Source organism: Cavia porcellus, unplaced genomic scaffold (genome assembly GCF_034190915.1).
Source record: "Cavia porcellus strain 051 isolate PalLab524CR breed Dunkin Hartley unplaced genomic scaffold, mCavPor4.1 scaffold_19, whole genome shotgun sequence".
Lineage (NCBI taxonomy): Eukaryota > Metazoa > Chordata > Mammalia > Rodentia > Caviidae > Cavia > Cavia porcellus.
The window spans coordinates 63,789,639-63,805,631 of NW_026947502.1; the positions used below are offsets into that span (position 1 = coordinate 63,789,639).

At 49.4% G+C, this 15,993-nt stretch overlaps 2 protein-coding genes across 2 annotated transcripts in view; one reads left to right on the top strand and one right to left on the bottom strand.

The window, feature by feature from the left end:
* Positions 1–12,291, bottom strand: part of LOC100727186 (cytochrome P450 11B1, mitochondrial-like) — a 58,644-nt gene extending 46,353 nt beyond the window's left edge. The window contains 3 exon segments of the mRNA XM_063231347.1: positions 11,443–11,578; positions 11,755–11,825; positions 12,276–12,291. Of these exon segments, the coding sequence (XP_063087417.1) occupies positions 11,443–11,578; positions 11,755–11,825; positions 12,276–12,291 (223 nt within the window).
* A 1,599-nt stretch (positions 12,292–13,890) lies between these two features.
* Positions 13,891–14,860, top strand: LOC100727466 (lymphocyte antigen 6E). Its single transcript, XM_003463717.3, has 3 exons — positions 13,891–13,942; positions 14,276–14,395; positions 14,535–14,860. Exons 1-3 carry the CDS (start codon positions 13,891–13,893, stop codon positions 14,858–14,860), a joined length of 498 nt encoding a protein of 165 aa, XP_003463765.3.
* Positions 14,861–15,993: the final 1,133 nt, after the last annotated feature.

The following is a 15,993-nucleotide window of genomic DNA, read 5'->3' on the forward strand; positions in this document are numbered from 1 at the left end:
ATCGGTGAGACAAAATACCTGATGCCCATGTTGGGAAAGGAAAGGTTTATTTCTTACAGTTTTTGGAGGTTTCAGTCCACAGTCAGTTGGCTCCAAGACAGGCGAGCATGGCTGGACTGCCGTTCATGGTGGCTGCAAACAGCAAGCTCGAACCAGCAAAGAGAAAGACACACCTTCTTCCTGCCATTACATCACATCTTGGCTCCACCCCTATGTGGGTGGAGCACTGACACCATCAATCCAAGTACTATACAATGAACCATCATATATGAACAATGCAAACTCATGAGGCCTGGGGAACACAAACATAAACCATGACAAGGAGATATCTTTCCATTTTCTCATGAGTTTTTTCATCTCCTTTTCCAGAGTACTATGGTTTTTTTTTTAATAGAAGTCTTTCATTTCCCTGGTTTGGTTAATTTTAATTTTTCTTGATGCTATTATAAAGAGGATTGTTTTACTAATTTCTCTCTTGGTGAGCTTATTACTGGTTTACAGGAACACTGGTGATTTTTTTGTATTGATATTGAATCCTGTTACTTTGGTGGATTTGTTTCTTTGAGCTATTTTGCTGAATGTTCTAGGTGTCCTTCATTGGAAACTTTTATGGGTCCTCTATGTAAAAGAAGACCCATGTCATTTGAAAATAAGAATAGTTTGACTTCTTCCATTCTAATACATATCTTTTATTGTTTTCTCTTCCAGAATTACTGAGACTGAAATATTATATTGGCTATGAGAGGTGATAGTGTATAGCCTTGTCTTGGCCCTTACTTTACAGGAAAAGCTTTCAGGTTTTTTTTTTCCTATTTAGTTTGAATTCATCAGTAGATTTGTCATAAATTTTTATCAGATTGATAAAGTCTTCCCATATAGTTTATTTTACATGATTTTTATCATGTATGCATGCATTTTGGATTTTTTCAATACTTACTCTGCATCTGTTGAGATGACCATGTAATTTTGTTCTTGGTTCTATATATGTGATGTGGTACATTTTTTATTTGTGTGCACTGAATCATCCTTACATCCCTGGGATGAAGCCATCTTGTAGATAAGGTATGATATTTTTAGTGATTTGTTGCATTTTTGCCAGTATCCTATGAAGGTGTTTGTACCTATGTTTGTTAAGGACATTGGTCTGGAAATTTTCTTTATCTTTTTTCTGTGTTTTTGTTAAGTGTTTGTCTGGATATCAAGATAGTGCTAGTTTTAAGGCATGTGTATGTCACTGCTCCTTCTCTTCCAAATTCATTGGTAAGTGTGGGGAAAAGAGAGGTATCTTGGCTGAAGTTCTGTTAGAATACTGTGGTGAATGGGTTAAGTTCTGGAAATCTGCATGTTGATAAGTACTTATGACTGTCTTTCTTTCATGGGTTTATTGATTTGTTAAGATTTTTATATTTTCTTGATTTGATTTTGGTAATTCCTATACATCCAAGAATTTTTCCATTCTTTTTGGTCTTCCAGTGTATATTTCCAATATACAATTTATTTCCAATTTCCAATATAAATTTATTAGACCTTACTGAGATTTGCCATCCAGACACTGGAATAGAGCAATGCCAGGAAGCGAAGAAGAAGGGAAGTGGATCTCCTCAACCCAGGATGTATCTGAAGTGAGAACTGAAGCCCAAAGAGAGAGCAAAGAGAAAAGCATCACAGAAGATGAAAGAAATGGTCAGAGGAGCCATCTCTCTGAGTCAGGACTCACTGTTTGGTAGGAGCAGATCAAACATGTGACTACATGGTGACCTCTAGTGACACTGGAGGTCTCCTTGGAGACATGCAGCAGTGGAAGGGAGCATTGGACATGGAGGACTGCACTAGCTGGTGATCAGTGCTGCAGGTCATCAGGCAGTTGGCTTGGAGCCACCTTGGAGAGGGGCCAACTGAGCTCAAAACTCACAGCAATTGCTGGTTCCACCTAGCGCGGCCAGTACTAATTACTTCTATTAGTTCATTGAACAGTTTGTGCTTATATTGCTTGATCAATTTTTCATGTATATATCTTGTAATCTGAGCAACTACTTTGAAGATAACAATATGCAATATATTAACCACTGTTAACCTATTAACTTATTTTGAAATTCTATGTTACTGTTTTTATTGTTTTTCCTCTTTCAAATAAAAAAGTAGAAATAGGGGTGTAAACAAGAGGTCACATATAAGAGAAACCAGGATTTCATTTGTGAGTATAGCTAAACATTATTTCTTAGTTTACAAACAGGAAGAGAAATGAAACTCCAATGTTATTTGCCACTATTGCCTATCTGTTTCCAATTGGCAGAACAGGAGTACAGCTCAGTATGTTTCCAATGCCAGCCAAGAGTACTATGGGGTATCTTGTTATTTGTGAATGTTAGTAACACAGAATAGCAACATTTATTAGAGAGACAGAGTATTTTAAAGATTCACTCAATCAGGGAACACAGACTCTGAAGTGCCTGTGTCTTAAGTTACAAGCTCCACTGATCGTGTTCCATGATTGAGGTTTCCATCAAGTTCCCACAGCTCACAGCCCTCACTTTTGCTCTGAGCAGTGCCAGTTAGTATCGCACAAATACTTCACACTGCCAGCAGTTCTTGCTGTCACATGCAAGTTCTCCCCACCTTTGGGATCTGCACAGTTTATTAAGTATTGTTGCATCCACCCTTCTAATACATAATTTTTTAAGAGTCTGTTACCCTTTTCCTTAAAGTAACATCTTCTCTGTGTGTCTTGTTTTTCAAAATGAAATTTTTTGTTTGGTTAGTTGGTTGGTTTTTTGTACCAGGAATCAAACTGATGACCTTGCACTTACCAGGCAAATGTTTGAGCTGCTGAGCTAAATCTCTGGCCAAAATGAGCTTGTTTATACAGAATGTCTTTCTTCTCTGATAGCACATTCAGCTTGTCCTAGAATTCCTAGTCCAGTAGCCCTTTCTTCAATGATGCTGCTTTTGGTTCCAGTTATTTGGCCAATTTTGATAAACCTGCCATAAATACTGCCATTGGAGGCCTATTGTTTTGTGGGATATGGATAAAAAGATGACCTGTGATAAGCAGTAGAGTCAACGTGACTCTGAAGCAGGTGGAATCCTGAGTGGAGCATAGGGCTTCAGAGAGTCTCCTGGGCCTGATGTATTACTCACTTCAGGTGGAATGCGAGCTATCAAGTTACTCTTATGAATTTCAGTTTATATAATAGTCAGTACTGTCAGGTCCCATGCAGGGGTTATTCAACCAGGGATGCAGTACAGTTGCTAATCATAACAGATTGTGCTCTGGCTAGAAACTTAAATTGACCACTATATCCAGAACTGTGTTTTATCTTACCTCCATTATCAATATACAATAAGCCAATTGGTTGGAACAAGTTAATATACTTTCTTTCACTTTGGTAGGAATACATTCCTCCCCACCCCCACCCCTAATACTGGCGATTGAAGCCTTCATACAAAGATAAGGCCCTAGACCTTTTTTATATTTTATTTTGAGACAAGGTCTCGCTAACTTCCAGAATTCTAGGAAACTGAGGCAACAAGATCACAAATTTGAGCCCAGCCTGAGCAACTTAGTAAAACCCTGTTTCAAAACAAAACATTATAAAAGGAAGGAGGGGCAGTACCTCAGGTCAAAGGTCCTGGGTTCAATCTCCAGCATGCAAAAAAAAAAAGGCAGAACAGTGGATCAAGAAAATTTGTTGTCACCTAAGCAAAGGGGTCAAATGTCTGTTCTGCACAGTATACCGCTGATTCCTGACCTTCCTCCACAAACTCCTATAGATGACTTTTACCAATTTGATCACAAATAAGCTCTGCTGCAAACCCCATTCTTCCTGAAACCCTTTTTAGCTTTCTCAAAGCTTCATAACATGCCTAGCCCCTTAGCTTAATACAATAGCTCTTTCCTCTTTGAAAACACGGTTATTATTAGGATAAAATGTACCCTCTCTTTCCCTCAAAACAGCCTGCTGTAACTTCCCTTGTAAAACATGCCTCTTCCTCCCCTACAGAGTTGTCTCCTTTTCTGTTTCAGTTTTGATTATCTATTCTTTGCAACTGTGTTGGGTGGACACCACAGCAATGCCAGAGACCTTCAATTTCCTTATCTGCCAGCACCAGGATGGACTAAGGGCTTCTTGTGAGCTCGCTTACCTGTTAATCTCCACTGCAGATAGTCCCAGCCAGGTATAGGACAGCAGTACCCAACTCTCCTTGCTCCTTGTCACAACCCATCTAAGCACACTTAGCCCTGAGACAGGACTGGGAGACATCCAGCATTAAATGTGCTCTCTAGGATCTAAGCACCCTCACCCAAACCTCAGAATTCTCTGAAAGGCGGGAGAAGAGGGCATTGTGAAGGTCTACACCCACTGCATGGAGGTCACACCCCTTGGTCCTTTTTCCTGCTAGGTGTCCTGTCTATATACCAGGCTCCCCTGACTTCAGAGCCTGGTCACTTACCTAGGACAAAATACTTCCTCAGCTGTGGCCAGGGTCCTCCAAGTCATAATAGGCCTGTCTTTCTGATTATCTCTTGGATGAAACCTGGGAGACAGACAAATGACTGAGCCCTGGGAAGAGAGGCTACTTGTGCAGAAGGTACTTTCTCCTCTTCAGAGCATGTACCTCCCTGCACTCATTCATTCATTCATTCATTCATTCATTCTTTACTCCACTCTTTCAAGATGCTCTAGTCACCCTAGGCCTAAGGGGCACAAAAGCTAGGGAAGACTCTACCAGAGTAGTCATGGAGAGGGCTGGCCCCCAAAGCCTCTAGTGCCGGGATGCTCTTAATTACCACCAAGGAGGTGAGTATAAAGGCCTGCTCCAGGAGAGGGTCCAAAACTTCTCAAAGTTGGGAAGGGTTAGGGAATGAGAGGCAAAAGGGTCATTCTAAGTATAGAGAAAATTCTCTGCCCACCCCAGCCAAAGTGCCTCCATCTTGTAGTGGGTACCCGTGTAGCTGCCCATGGCTCCTGCCAGGTTCTAAGGCTGTGTACCTGTCTGCAATGCAACAAGGTCATTACCACCACTGCTGGACAGTGCTTCCTGATAATGGTGGGATGAGAAGGGAGGGCACAACTTTTCCCCAAGCCCATTCCTGTTTTGATCCTGCCTTTGCTGTGTGAATCAGTATCCTCAAAACCAGTAGCAAAGAGGTGTTGGAAAATTTGGTGATAGTGCATCTCCATGTCATCCACTTCTCTTTGAGTGACCCCTAAAACCTCAGTTGCTCACCAAATTGTACTTCTCTAAGTCATTATTTGGTCTGTCAGCTCTTTCTAAATAGGGTGGGAGTGTTTCTTTCACATCTCTCAAAATTGCCTGGATCTGCTGGACTGCCTACCTTGGCCTCTGGGTCATTAGGCAGACATGAGGGGCAGGCCCGGGGTGGAGCCTCAGGAGAACCCAGGAGGGCTAAGGAGGCATGCGCCCCACCCAGCCTTACTGCCTCAGGTAGAGCCTTCTCCGAAGAGCACCCATGCAGTGGAAGGGAGAGAAGTGAGTAAGGAAGCAACCCCACACAGAAGATCCTGTTTTAAAGGTGAAGACAAGCTCAGTTGCCACAGAGGAAGGTCCTGTGCCTCCACCCACAGGATTCAGTCTACCCGGGCTGTGAGAGGAGCACTGCCCTTCTCTGCATGTTCAGAAGGGCAGTGCCCAGTCAGCCAAGGCCAGCAGGTCCAAACCACAGAGGAAGGACACATCTATGAATCATAAAATTGCTTGAGGTTAGGATGGTGGAATTTGAGGATCTGGAAATGCACACAGATGGAGGACTAAATGCCTTCCCAAAGGCCTCTGGAGATTCCATATCCGTGAGGACTGGGGAACGCTGAACACAAGTACTCCTGAAGGTTACATTCTCAGATGTGAGCCAGCCAGATGGAAAAAGAGCAGACACAATGGATGGTGGAGGATGGGAACCCAGATCACCAAGGAGGAAGGACTAGGAAAGCCACAGCACTGAGGCAGCTGAGATGCCCATCCTGGGATGATTTGATTTCCCCCAGTGCAGCCAAAGTAACAGTGTCCCCTGAGTGCCAAGGCCTACTGAGGTGGGTATCTCTGTACATAGGGAGAAAAGGACAGTAAGTAGGTCACCTCACCAGAGGCCATCTTCACAGGGTTTACCCTTGGGAGAGCAGGTCCACAGGGATATAGGCCCACCTCACAGTGGCATGGACACTGGACCATGACCATACCATTGGCCCAGGACCAAGTCATACCAGATGGCCACTGTCACCACATGGTGTCCAGTCAGCCAGAAAGATTACAATAATCACACTTCCCATGTCACACATATTATGGAAGATGGGTGTGTGGATTCAGGCTGCTCTCACCAAAACCTGAGGCCAGATTCTGAGAGCCCCACAAGAGCCTCCCCTGAAGAAGACAAAACAGTGCCAGCCAGGGGCACCCTCTGCAGGGTGGGCCTTGAGCAGTCTCCTAGCACAAGATGTATGCAGACCACAGGGGCTGGCCTGGGCACTAGAGTCCAGGGGTACCAGATTCATGAAGGGACAAACAGTACCACGCATTGGTCCCTCTACAGGAGAGACATGGGAGTCAGGGGCACAAGTAGAGTCCGAGTAGGTCTGCTACAGCATCACTCTGGATGGTGACCTCTTGGGGACCTCCTTCAGGAAACATACACCCCAGCCTCCTATGTCCTAGGGAATGCAGCTGTTCCACAGATGAGTGTTCGAGGCTAATCTAACCTGCACAAATACTGCTCACACAGCCCAAACCAGGCATGGCACAAAAGGAGCCAGCCAGATGCCCTATAGGGCAGTTTGCAAGAAATGACCCCACCAGAGATACTAGGCCTTGACAAGGCTCCACCTTGGCCATGCACAGCTGCTGTCCTCTACACACAGCATTTCAAAGGCACCTGCGCCATCATATATACACACTGACATGTGCTATACTTACCACACACTTATACACACTTACAAGTGCTGCATACACCACACATACTATACACAAACCATACTCATACCACACACACATACATATCTGACCGGAGCCGCGGGAGACAGGAGGCCAAACTCGAGCAGGATCAGCTCTCAAAGTTTATTGCGTACAGCGAACCGGACCTAACAAGGTCCGCCACCCTCAATGTTGGTTCCTCTTCTGCCCGTTGGGGGCAGGAACAACCTCTTATAAGGGGAAGCAGTATCCAATCACAGAGAAGCGCGTCTAACAAGCTGATAGGCTAGCGTCACGGGTAACTGGGCAGACATGACAATTTGGCGGGCTTGTTCAGGCCGGGAAGAACCCGGAAGCAGGAAATGGGCGCCATCATAGGCGGCTTCCCACATCTCCCCCTTTTTTATTTATTAAAATAGGATGGTCTGTGGGTCCCTCCAAGGTGTCTATGACCTTGTTGCTGTTAGACACCTAGGAGTGGGCCTACCTTGTAGGCCGAGGCATGAGAGAATGTAGAGGTCTATACCCTGCTGTGCATCACCCTGTTTTGTGCATACCCTTGTGCCAGGACCATGCTCAAGGTGAGTGGTTCATTTTTTCGCAGGGCCAGGCTTTTGTGAACCAAACCTGGATGCATATAGACATTCATTCCTGCCTTCCCCCCAACCTTTGGGGCGGATGGCACTGCAGTACCCTTGGTCTCGCATCTCAATGCCAATAATTTGACTCCGGGAGGGATCCCTGGCCTTATAGGCCATGTATATCTGAGTGGAGCCTGTCTTAGGTTGACCAGGAGGGCTTTTCCCGTCTTACCCGTCATTGGCTTGCCCACTCAGCTCTTATAGCTGATGTTCTGCAATGTGAAGGAGATATGCGGCGGCCTGCTGGCCTGATGGGCCACCTGCTGCCATTTGCATGGCTGCCATAGCTGTGATCTTAACCTGCTGCTGACTTTGTATGAGGCGATCTAACAAGTATTTAATAACCACAAGCCCCACTAGGATGGCCACGGCAATCAGGATCCAAGTAGTCAGGTTGGGCCAGGAGAACCAGGAGGTGACGCGTTCCCACAAACTGGCTATAACACTGCCTAAAGTTGATAAATCGAACCTGACTGGACCTAGTTGGATACCGTCCATATTGTCAAGTTCCTGACCGACTATGAGGGACAAATTGTGAAACTTAGGTAGGTAGGTGTCTTGCAGCCAAGCTGTCATATTTTTAACAGTGTTGGTCAAATTTGTGTGAACAGGGGTGATTAATAGGAACCCACAGAATAGAAAAAGCTCCAAACCAGACATTTTAGTTTGTAGATGGTCTCGGGCGCTGAGCGTCGGTCCCAGAAGGGTCGAGTTGACTTGTGTCCGCGGGCTTATCCTCCTGTGCTTTATCAGGAACTGGTGGGGAGTTTACTGCTCATGTCAATCTTTCCGGGACCCACAGCGGTTCGCAGCCTGGTTCCTGTGGGAAGACACAAACCACACCTCAGGTCCAACTAACCACTGGATCCGGGCCCATCCATTGTCCTGTAACGACATCTTTCCATCTCACCAGCCTTTTGTCGGCCGGGGACGGGTTATTGTGCTCCATGGCAGGGGAATGATTATTGTGATTAAGGTTTAAAAAATTTATGGTAAAGAGTGCCAATGATATTCTTCCTTTGGGCGTTAGGCCGTGGCCTATCCCCTCTTTTTGCTTTTGTAAGACACCCTTGAGTGTCCGATGTGCCCGTTCAATGATGCCTTGTCCTTGAGGGTTATATGGAATGCCATGCTTAAGGACAACATCCATTTGTTGACAGAATGTTACAAAAGTTTTGCTGGTGTAAGCAGGACCATTGTCTGTTTTTAATATATTGGGCTTTCCCCAAGCAGCCCAGGCTGCAAGACAATGATTAATAGCATGGGTGGCCCTTTCTCCAGGTTCTGCCGAAGCAAACATAACCTGAGAAGCGGTGTCAACCGAAACATGTACATATTTGAGTTTTCCGAATTCTGGGATGTGTGTAACATCCATTTGCCAAATATGATTGGGGCGCAGTCCTCTCGGGTTAACACCAATAGATTGTTGAGGTGAAGAGATCACACAGACCTGCCAATGCCTCTAAAAGCGCCATGGTAAATGGCACATTGGGCTCATAAGCTGAAACTGCGTCCTTGATAGCTTTAAGTTGTTTAATTTCTAAGGGCTACCGGGAATGCATGGAGACCGGAACACTCAAAGGGAAGCCGCGACCATACCCTCTGGTGGAAGGAACGTCCTCCTCCCTCCCCAGATGGGGGCGCAGAAGGCAACCCAGGAAGTAGCTCTCCCTCTAACCAGGGCGGTGCCATAGGTTATGGGCGCCCTCTGGCGGCCACGGGTGGAGGTGGCAGCCCAGGGAGCAACTCCTCTTCCGGCCACGGCGGTGCAGTGGGGCCTGGCGCCCTGAAGGGGGCGATCGTGGGTCGCGAACTTGCCAAGGAGCGGAAGGACCTAAGTTCCTCCCGCAAAGCGGAGTAGCTCGGGCAGGGTGGTGTTTGGTTCCCCTTTTTATCTTCCCGAGCCCTAAGTTCCTCTTTTAATGGTGTAGGAGGGTCATGCTTAGCAAAGACGACCTCCTCTTCTGAGCCTTCCGAATCCGAATCAGAATCGGAGCCCTTGTATTTCTCTGGAGGCCCAAAGTCAGGTGTGACTTCGGGCTCCTCCGAGCACTCGGATCGAGCTTTGTCAAGAGCCTGTCGGGCTGAACAAAGCCCGGGGGTTCGTTCGTCCGTCAGACAAGCCCTAATCAGTTCCCACAGGGGTAAAACCATGGGATCCAAGCGTCCCTCTTCTCGGGCGCATCTAAGATCCCCTCCTAACTTCTCCCATGACGGGAGGGTTAGAGAGCCCGTGGGCCAAAACCAGGGGGCAATTTCATTAACACTATCCAAAAATCTCGAAAGGGTGACCCGGTTTATGTAGATGCCTCGGGTCCGCAGCAGGACTCTTAGGGAGTTAGCGAGGGGTTTGCGAGCAGCGTTGCCCACAATGGCGAAGCGAAAGTGAAACAAATGCAAAGAAAAAAAAAAAAAAAAAAAGACCGGCGTCCACCCGTGTGGCGCTCAAAATCTGTTAGGTGCGTCCACCCAACCCAGGCGATCCAGTACTCACCTGTCCCGGGAACCACTGTATCTCACGTAGCTGATCAGGGTGATGAGAAGAGGCGCTCGGGGCCTTCCGTTGTTATTGGGCCAGGTCCTCCGTCGTACCGCAGGCGACAGCAATCGCACCTCCCGGCCGAAGAGGCACGTCGCTGAGTCTTTTACCTTTTTCCCCGTACGGGCCACCAGATGACCGGAGCCGCGGGAGACAGGAGGCCAGACTCGAGCAGGATCAGCTCTCAAAGTTTATTGCGTACAGCGAACCGGACCTAACAAGGTCTGCCACCCTCAACGTTGGTTCCTCTTCTGCCCGTTGGGGGCAGGAACAACCTCTTATAAGGGGAAGCAGTATCCAATCACAGAGAAGCGCGTCTAACAAGCTGATAGGCTAGCGTCACGGGTAACTGGGCAGACATGACAATTTGGCGGGCTTGTTCAGGCCGGGAAGAACCCGGAAGCAGGAAATGGGCGCCATCATAGGCGGCTTCCCACACATATCATGCACTCACACATACCACACACACTACACACAAATGTACTCACACCAGGCACACACACATACACTCCATACATGTACATGTACATATACATGCACATGTACGTATACATGCACAACACACACAGATATACATATGCTCACTCAAATCACACACCATATTCGAAGATGAATGTGCCCTGGTCTTGCCTTGCCTGGCTTCCTTTCCTAGGTGTCCCAGTCCAGTTCTGTTCTGGCTCGCCCACCATCTTGCCTCACACCCTGCCCTTGTCTCCCGCTCCCTAACCCTCCTCTGTGTTCAGAGCTAGGTAGCTCCTTCTGTGGAACCCCCTTACTGTCCACAGCCACAGCTCAGAACACTGGCCACACACCTCAGTCTGAGTGTGGAAGAAAAGACTCCCTCTCCATTGTCCCTGGGTAATGCTGGGGAGGTGAGGTGAGCAGAACGGGGTGACCCAACTACTGCTGTGAGAAATACGCTACAACAGAGTGAGGTGCAACTGTTAGATGGTAGGTGGCCCAGACTGGGACACCCAGGCCCGGTACACAAGGTCTGTAGGAGTGCCAGATAAACAGCCCAGCCTGAAGGCCAGCTCCTGCCCATTGTCCGATGTCTCCCATCAGGCCCCTCCAAAGAGGCAGGAGGCAGCCCACAAGCAGTAGCTGCACACTGGATGAAACAGCACTTGGTGGCCGCTGGAAGACAAAAATACATGAAAGATAAATGTGGAACGCAGGTGAAGCGGCGGGGTCATTCTACCTGAGCCGCAGCGGGGAAAGGATGCTGGGGGGGGGGCTGAAGCGGGAGGAGGCTGTGGTTCGTCCTGGCTGGGGTCCCAGAGCAGTGAAGGCAACTGCCTGCACAGAGGGGAAGAGGGTCTGGGCCCGATGGCCCACAGAAGCCACCGACTACATCCTGAGGCAGCTGGGCCGGGGCAGAGATGAGGCTCTGGAGCACAGGTGCATCCTCCCGCTCGCCCCGCGCTGTGCCACCGTCCTGCAGAATGCGGCCCCCACACTGCCCAGATGGGGTCTGGCCAGGACCCCCACAGGCCAAGTGTCAGCGGCTGTTGCAGTGCCCTAGCTGCCCATTCAGCCCCTCCAGGGCGGTCCTCCTGCGATCCTCCAGGGATCCAGCCGGGGAGGAGAGGGACTGGCCGCTAGCTGGAGCTCAGGCGCCACCGCGCTGGGGGGTTCTGGAGGTCACACGTCCTCTCGGGGTGTCACGTGGAACCTGTAAATGTTCGCCGAGCGCTCACGAGCGAGGATCCGGACAGATCCTACAGTCAGAGCAGGAGACACAGTGCAGCTCCAGGACTCTAGGACACCCTGATTGGGGTCGTCCTCCCTGCTTGCGCCCCGCCCCTCCCCGCCCCGACACCCTACCTACATTTACACCCACCCCACCCCCAACCCGGGCCTCGCCCTCTCCTGCTCAGGGTGTTGGCGCTCCGGAGCTCAGCGAGGCGGTGACTCTGGGTCCTCCTTCGATGAGTCGCCTGCGCCCGCCAACGCCCGAGGCCGGGAAAGGATGGGAGTGAGCTCCTGGAGCCTGGGGTCGGGCCTCCAAGGCAGGTCCCCAGGCTGTCTCCACTCCCACCTCTCCCCGAGTATTTCCTAAGGTCTGGCACAGGAAGGAGAACCCATCAGTCAGCGCTCCAGCTGGGACAAACTGGCCAGTGGATAGGCGCGGGATTTTGAGGAAGTCCTAATCCGAAGGGGAGGTTTACCGGTCCACTGCTTCATTACCCGGGAACTGAGTTCTACCCTAGGGAAGAAGAAGCAATCTCTTGGTTTGGAGCCAATTATGCATGGAAATATAGTGTCTGCAGCACATGGACCCTTCCTATCCCTTCAGACCAGGCAGGCTCCTCTTTCTCTTGCTGGCCACTCAGGAGTCCTGAGTTGGGTGTCCTAGATGTCACTGCCAAGGGCCTACTGGCTCTTGCTGCCATAGGGAGCATCAGACAGACTCGTGCTACCCTGCCAGTGCTTTAGCTCAGCTCTGCAAGAGTTGGACAGGGAGGGATGCCACCCAACCTGCTTGAGGCTGTGCATGCTAGAGCTTCCCTGGAGACAGCTCAGGGCTCTTCCTGGCTAAAACCTCACTTTCTGGAGGACGAATTGTAGACTGTGGTCTCTCTGGACTGTCTGAGGAAGAAAGACGCCCAGCCAGGTTTGGCACTGATGTTGGCCCTAACTTTGAGCATCTGGAGCTCTCTCCAGCCCCAGGATGACAGTGTGTTGCCAGGCCAGTGGGCTGAAGGCCTGAATCTGAGGCTTGGATTTTTCACCCACCTGTCATCAAGTAAGAGAAAGTTTTTTTAAAAGTGGAAAAATGAGTTTATTCATAATTTGGCCAAATTGGGAGGACAGCTAGTCCACTCTTTAAGAGCTTATAGACGCACACTCCAACATGCAGGGCCCAGACTGGGAACACTGAGTCTTCCTTGGCCCCAGAGCTTGGGGGTGGAGTGGTGTTTGCTTTCAGCTGGAGAAACAGCTTATCTTTTTTAAATCCTAATTTTTAAAGATCCATTTTAACGTTTCAGATACAGGCTGAAGTCCAGGCCTAGAAAGAAGAGGCCTGGGACTCATCCTCAGGGTCCTGGCCTGTGCTCCAGCCCTCTTGGTCTTGGCCGGCCCAGATCTGTACTCCCCAGGATTCCTTTTCCTCCCCTGTCCAAGGCTGATATGAGCCAAAGCCTGCCTCCAGCTTGCTCCATCCAGTGCCACAGACGACAGCCCTACAGAGGAATCCTGGTGCAGAGCCCACAGCCATCAGGAGTCCCTACCTAGCCAAGATTCACCTGTGCCCTTCCTGCTGTCTCCTCTCTAAGCTGCCTCCCAGCCATGGAGTGGGTGGAAGAGCCTCACTGAGGGCGCCCCTATGGAAACAAGAAAAAGGGGAACGGGCCCCCAGCCCTCATCCACAGGGAACAACTCAGTGCCATAGCCCTCTACAAAGCCCCTAGGGCACCACCTGAGGAGTGGCTTGGACTGTGGGCATCCGGCTAGCCAGTACCATTTTTGATCACCGCTCCTCTATGTCAGGACCACCAGCAAGGGCCACTCCCAGGGTTTTGGTTTCTGTCAGATTCCAAAAATGTTGATGGTACCCCAACCTGGCCTTGCTGTTCCCAGATCTGGTGATGGAGGTTTGTAACTAGCTAGATGCTGACAGGTCCCTGTACAAAGTGGGGATGCCTGACACTTAGGGAGAGTGAGGTATGCCCAGTCACCTGTCACCATCTGATCTGGGTCCCTGGCCCTCTAATAGCTGCATCTCTCAGGATTGGTTTCTTTGGCTTTGTAAGCCCTCCACAGACATCTGTCCCCTCAAGCATGAAGGTCTTCCTGCTGGTGCTGCTGGCTGTCCTCCTGGGTGTGGAGCAAAGTGTGGTGCCTGGGACCCTGGGATTCTTCATAGGCCAAAGCCTCATAGATTCCTTCTCCTGGCTGCCCTGAACAGAGACCGGAAGTCCTTCCAGGACAGGGCCCATGGAGACTTCTAGGTTTTCCTGGACCCTCTGGAGGTCTCAATGCTGGTCTGGCCATTCTCTTGTCACTCTGTGTTTGGGGGTCACTTAAGCTTGGGAGGATCAGAGTCTGATGTCACCAGTAAATGTCCACAAGCAATTGAGTATCAAGGGTTAGCACTGGGAAGCCAGACTGAAAGGCCTCCCAGAGAGAGATATGCATAGTCTGCAGCACGTCCCTCCTTCTACAGCCCACTCCCTCATGTGCTTCTCCTGCAACAAACAGAAGAGCAATTTCTACTGCCTGTGGCCAACCATCTGCTTAGACATTGACAATTACTGTGTGACCTTGTCTACCTCTACTGGCATTGGTAAGTGCTGGTAAGGAGTAGCCAGGCCTCAGTCTCATTGTCTCCACCTGGCTGTCTCCCCAGCCTGAGACTAAGGCTGTGCAGGGCCTGTTCCTGTCACCTGTGGGATATCTGTCCCCTCACATCTTTTTCCACACAGGAAAAATCATTGACTACGGCTACAGCCTGAACAAGGGATGCTCCCCTACCTGCCCAGTCTCAGACTTTGGCATGAGTGTGAGAGCTGTGGATAGTACATGCTGCTCAACCTCCCTGTGTAACTTCAGTGCTGCTGGAGGTGGGCCTCAGGCTAGTGCCCCACTGCTGAGCCTTGAGCTTCTGCTCAGCCTGCTGTCGGCTTTGCTGTGGCTGGCCTCCCAAACTCCTTTACCTGACGCCCCATGCTCCCTTAGCTCCAGAAGAGAAACCCAGCTCCTTCCAGACACCAGGAGGCTATTGGAGCATCCACCTCCTCCTCATGCCTGATCCACCCTTGGGACCCAGCCCACCCTTGCCCCAAAGCCAGCTACATCATTTCTGAGCTCAGTCATGCTCCCTTGAAATATTAGGGTCTTAGGGATGGAGCTTAGTCCTATAGACACACAGGAAGAACACCAAAACCCCAGTTCCTTTTGGCAGGCTGGTGGGGGAGTGGAACATTGGGGACCCAGGATGAGATCAGACCCAGTGGGGGCACCCCAGAAAAGCTCTTACTCTGCCATTTCTGAACATGCAATATTCTAACTTCAGGGTGCTACTAATAGCTTCAGCTCTAGGTACCCACCCTAGATTCAGTTGAGTTCCAGTCCCCCAACCCTCACACAGGTGCCCTGTGGCTGCTTTGGTGCCTCAAATAAATGATTTTCCCACCCCTTCCTCCTCTGCACTGCTGTCCTTGTGCCCCTTCCTTTCCCTTTCCAGATGCCCCTGCCAGCAGGGTCTATATGAGAGAGTGAGAAGCAGAGATCCTCAGATTCAGAAGAGCTTGGGTATCCTCCCTGGTACAGGCCAAAATGAGCCCACTGGGGTGGTGGAGGAGGATAAGGACCCCATAAATCCATAGCCGGATGCTTATGAGGTCTAAAAGGGAACCATGACCCAAAGACTTATACAAGGTCAAGAAGGAAGGTCATAGCCTCAGTTTGGGGATGTAGAGACCAATGGTGCTTCAGCTAGCCTGGGTTGAAGAGTGCACTGTCCCAGGCCTGTGGGAAGACCAGGACAGGCTGGATACAATACCTCTCCACAGATCCCTGTCTGTCTGGACAGCCAGGAACTAAACCGATATGCATGTGCCCACTTGCCCTTTTGTCTTAGTAACTTTTCTCATTGTTGAAATAAAATACCTGACACCAAAAGTTAAAGGAAAAAAGGTTTATCTAGCTCATAGTTTGTAGAGATTTCAGTCGATAATTTGCTGGCTCCAAGGCAGGGTGGTGCATGGCAGAGAGGCAACAGTTTATGGCAGCAGAAGACACCAAAAATAGCAAGAGCAAAAAGGGGGCAGCAAGCTTCTTTTCCTGCCTTATAGTGTATGCAGACTACCTGCTCTAGGACAGGGAGTGTAGCACTCACACTCCCCATCCCAGCACTAGACAATGAACCAATCACAATCTCTA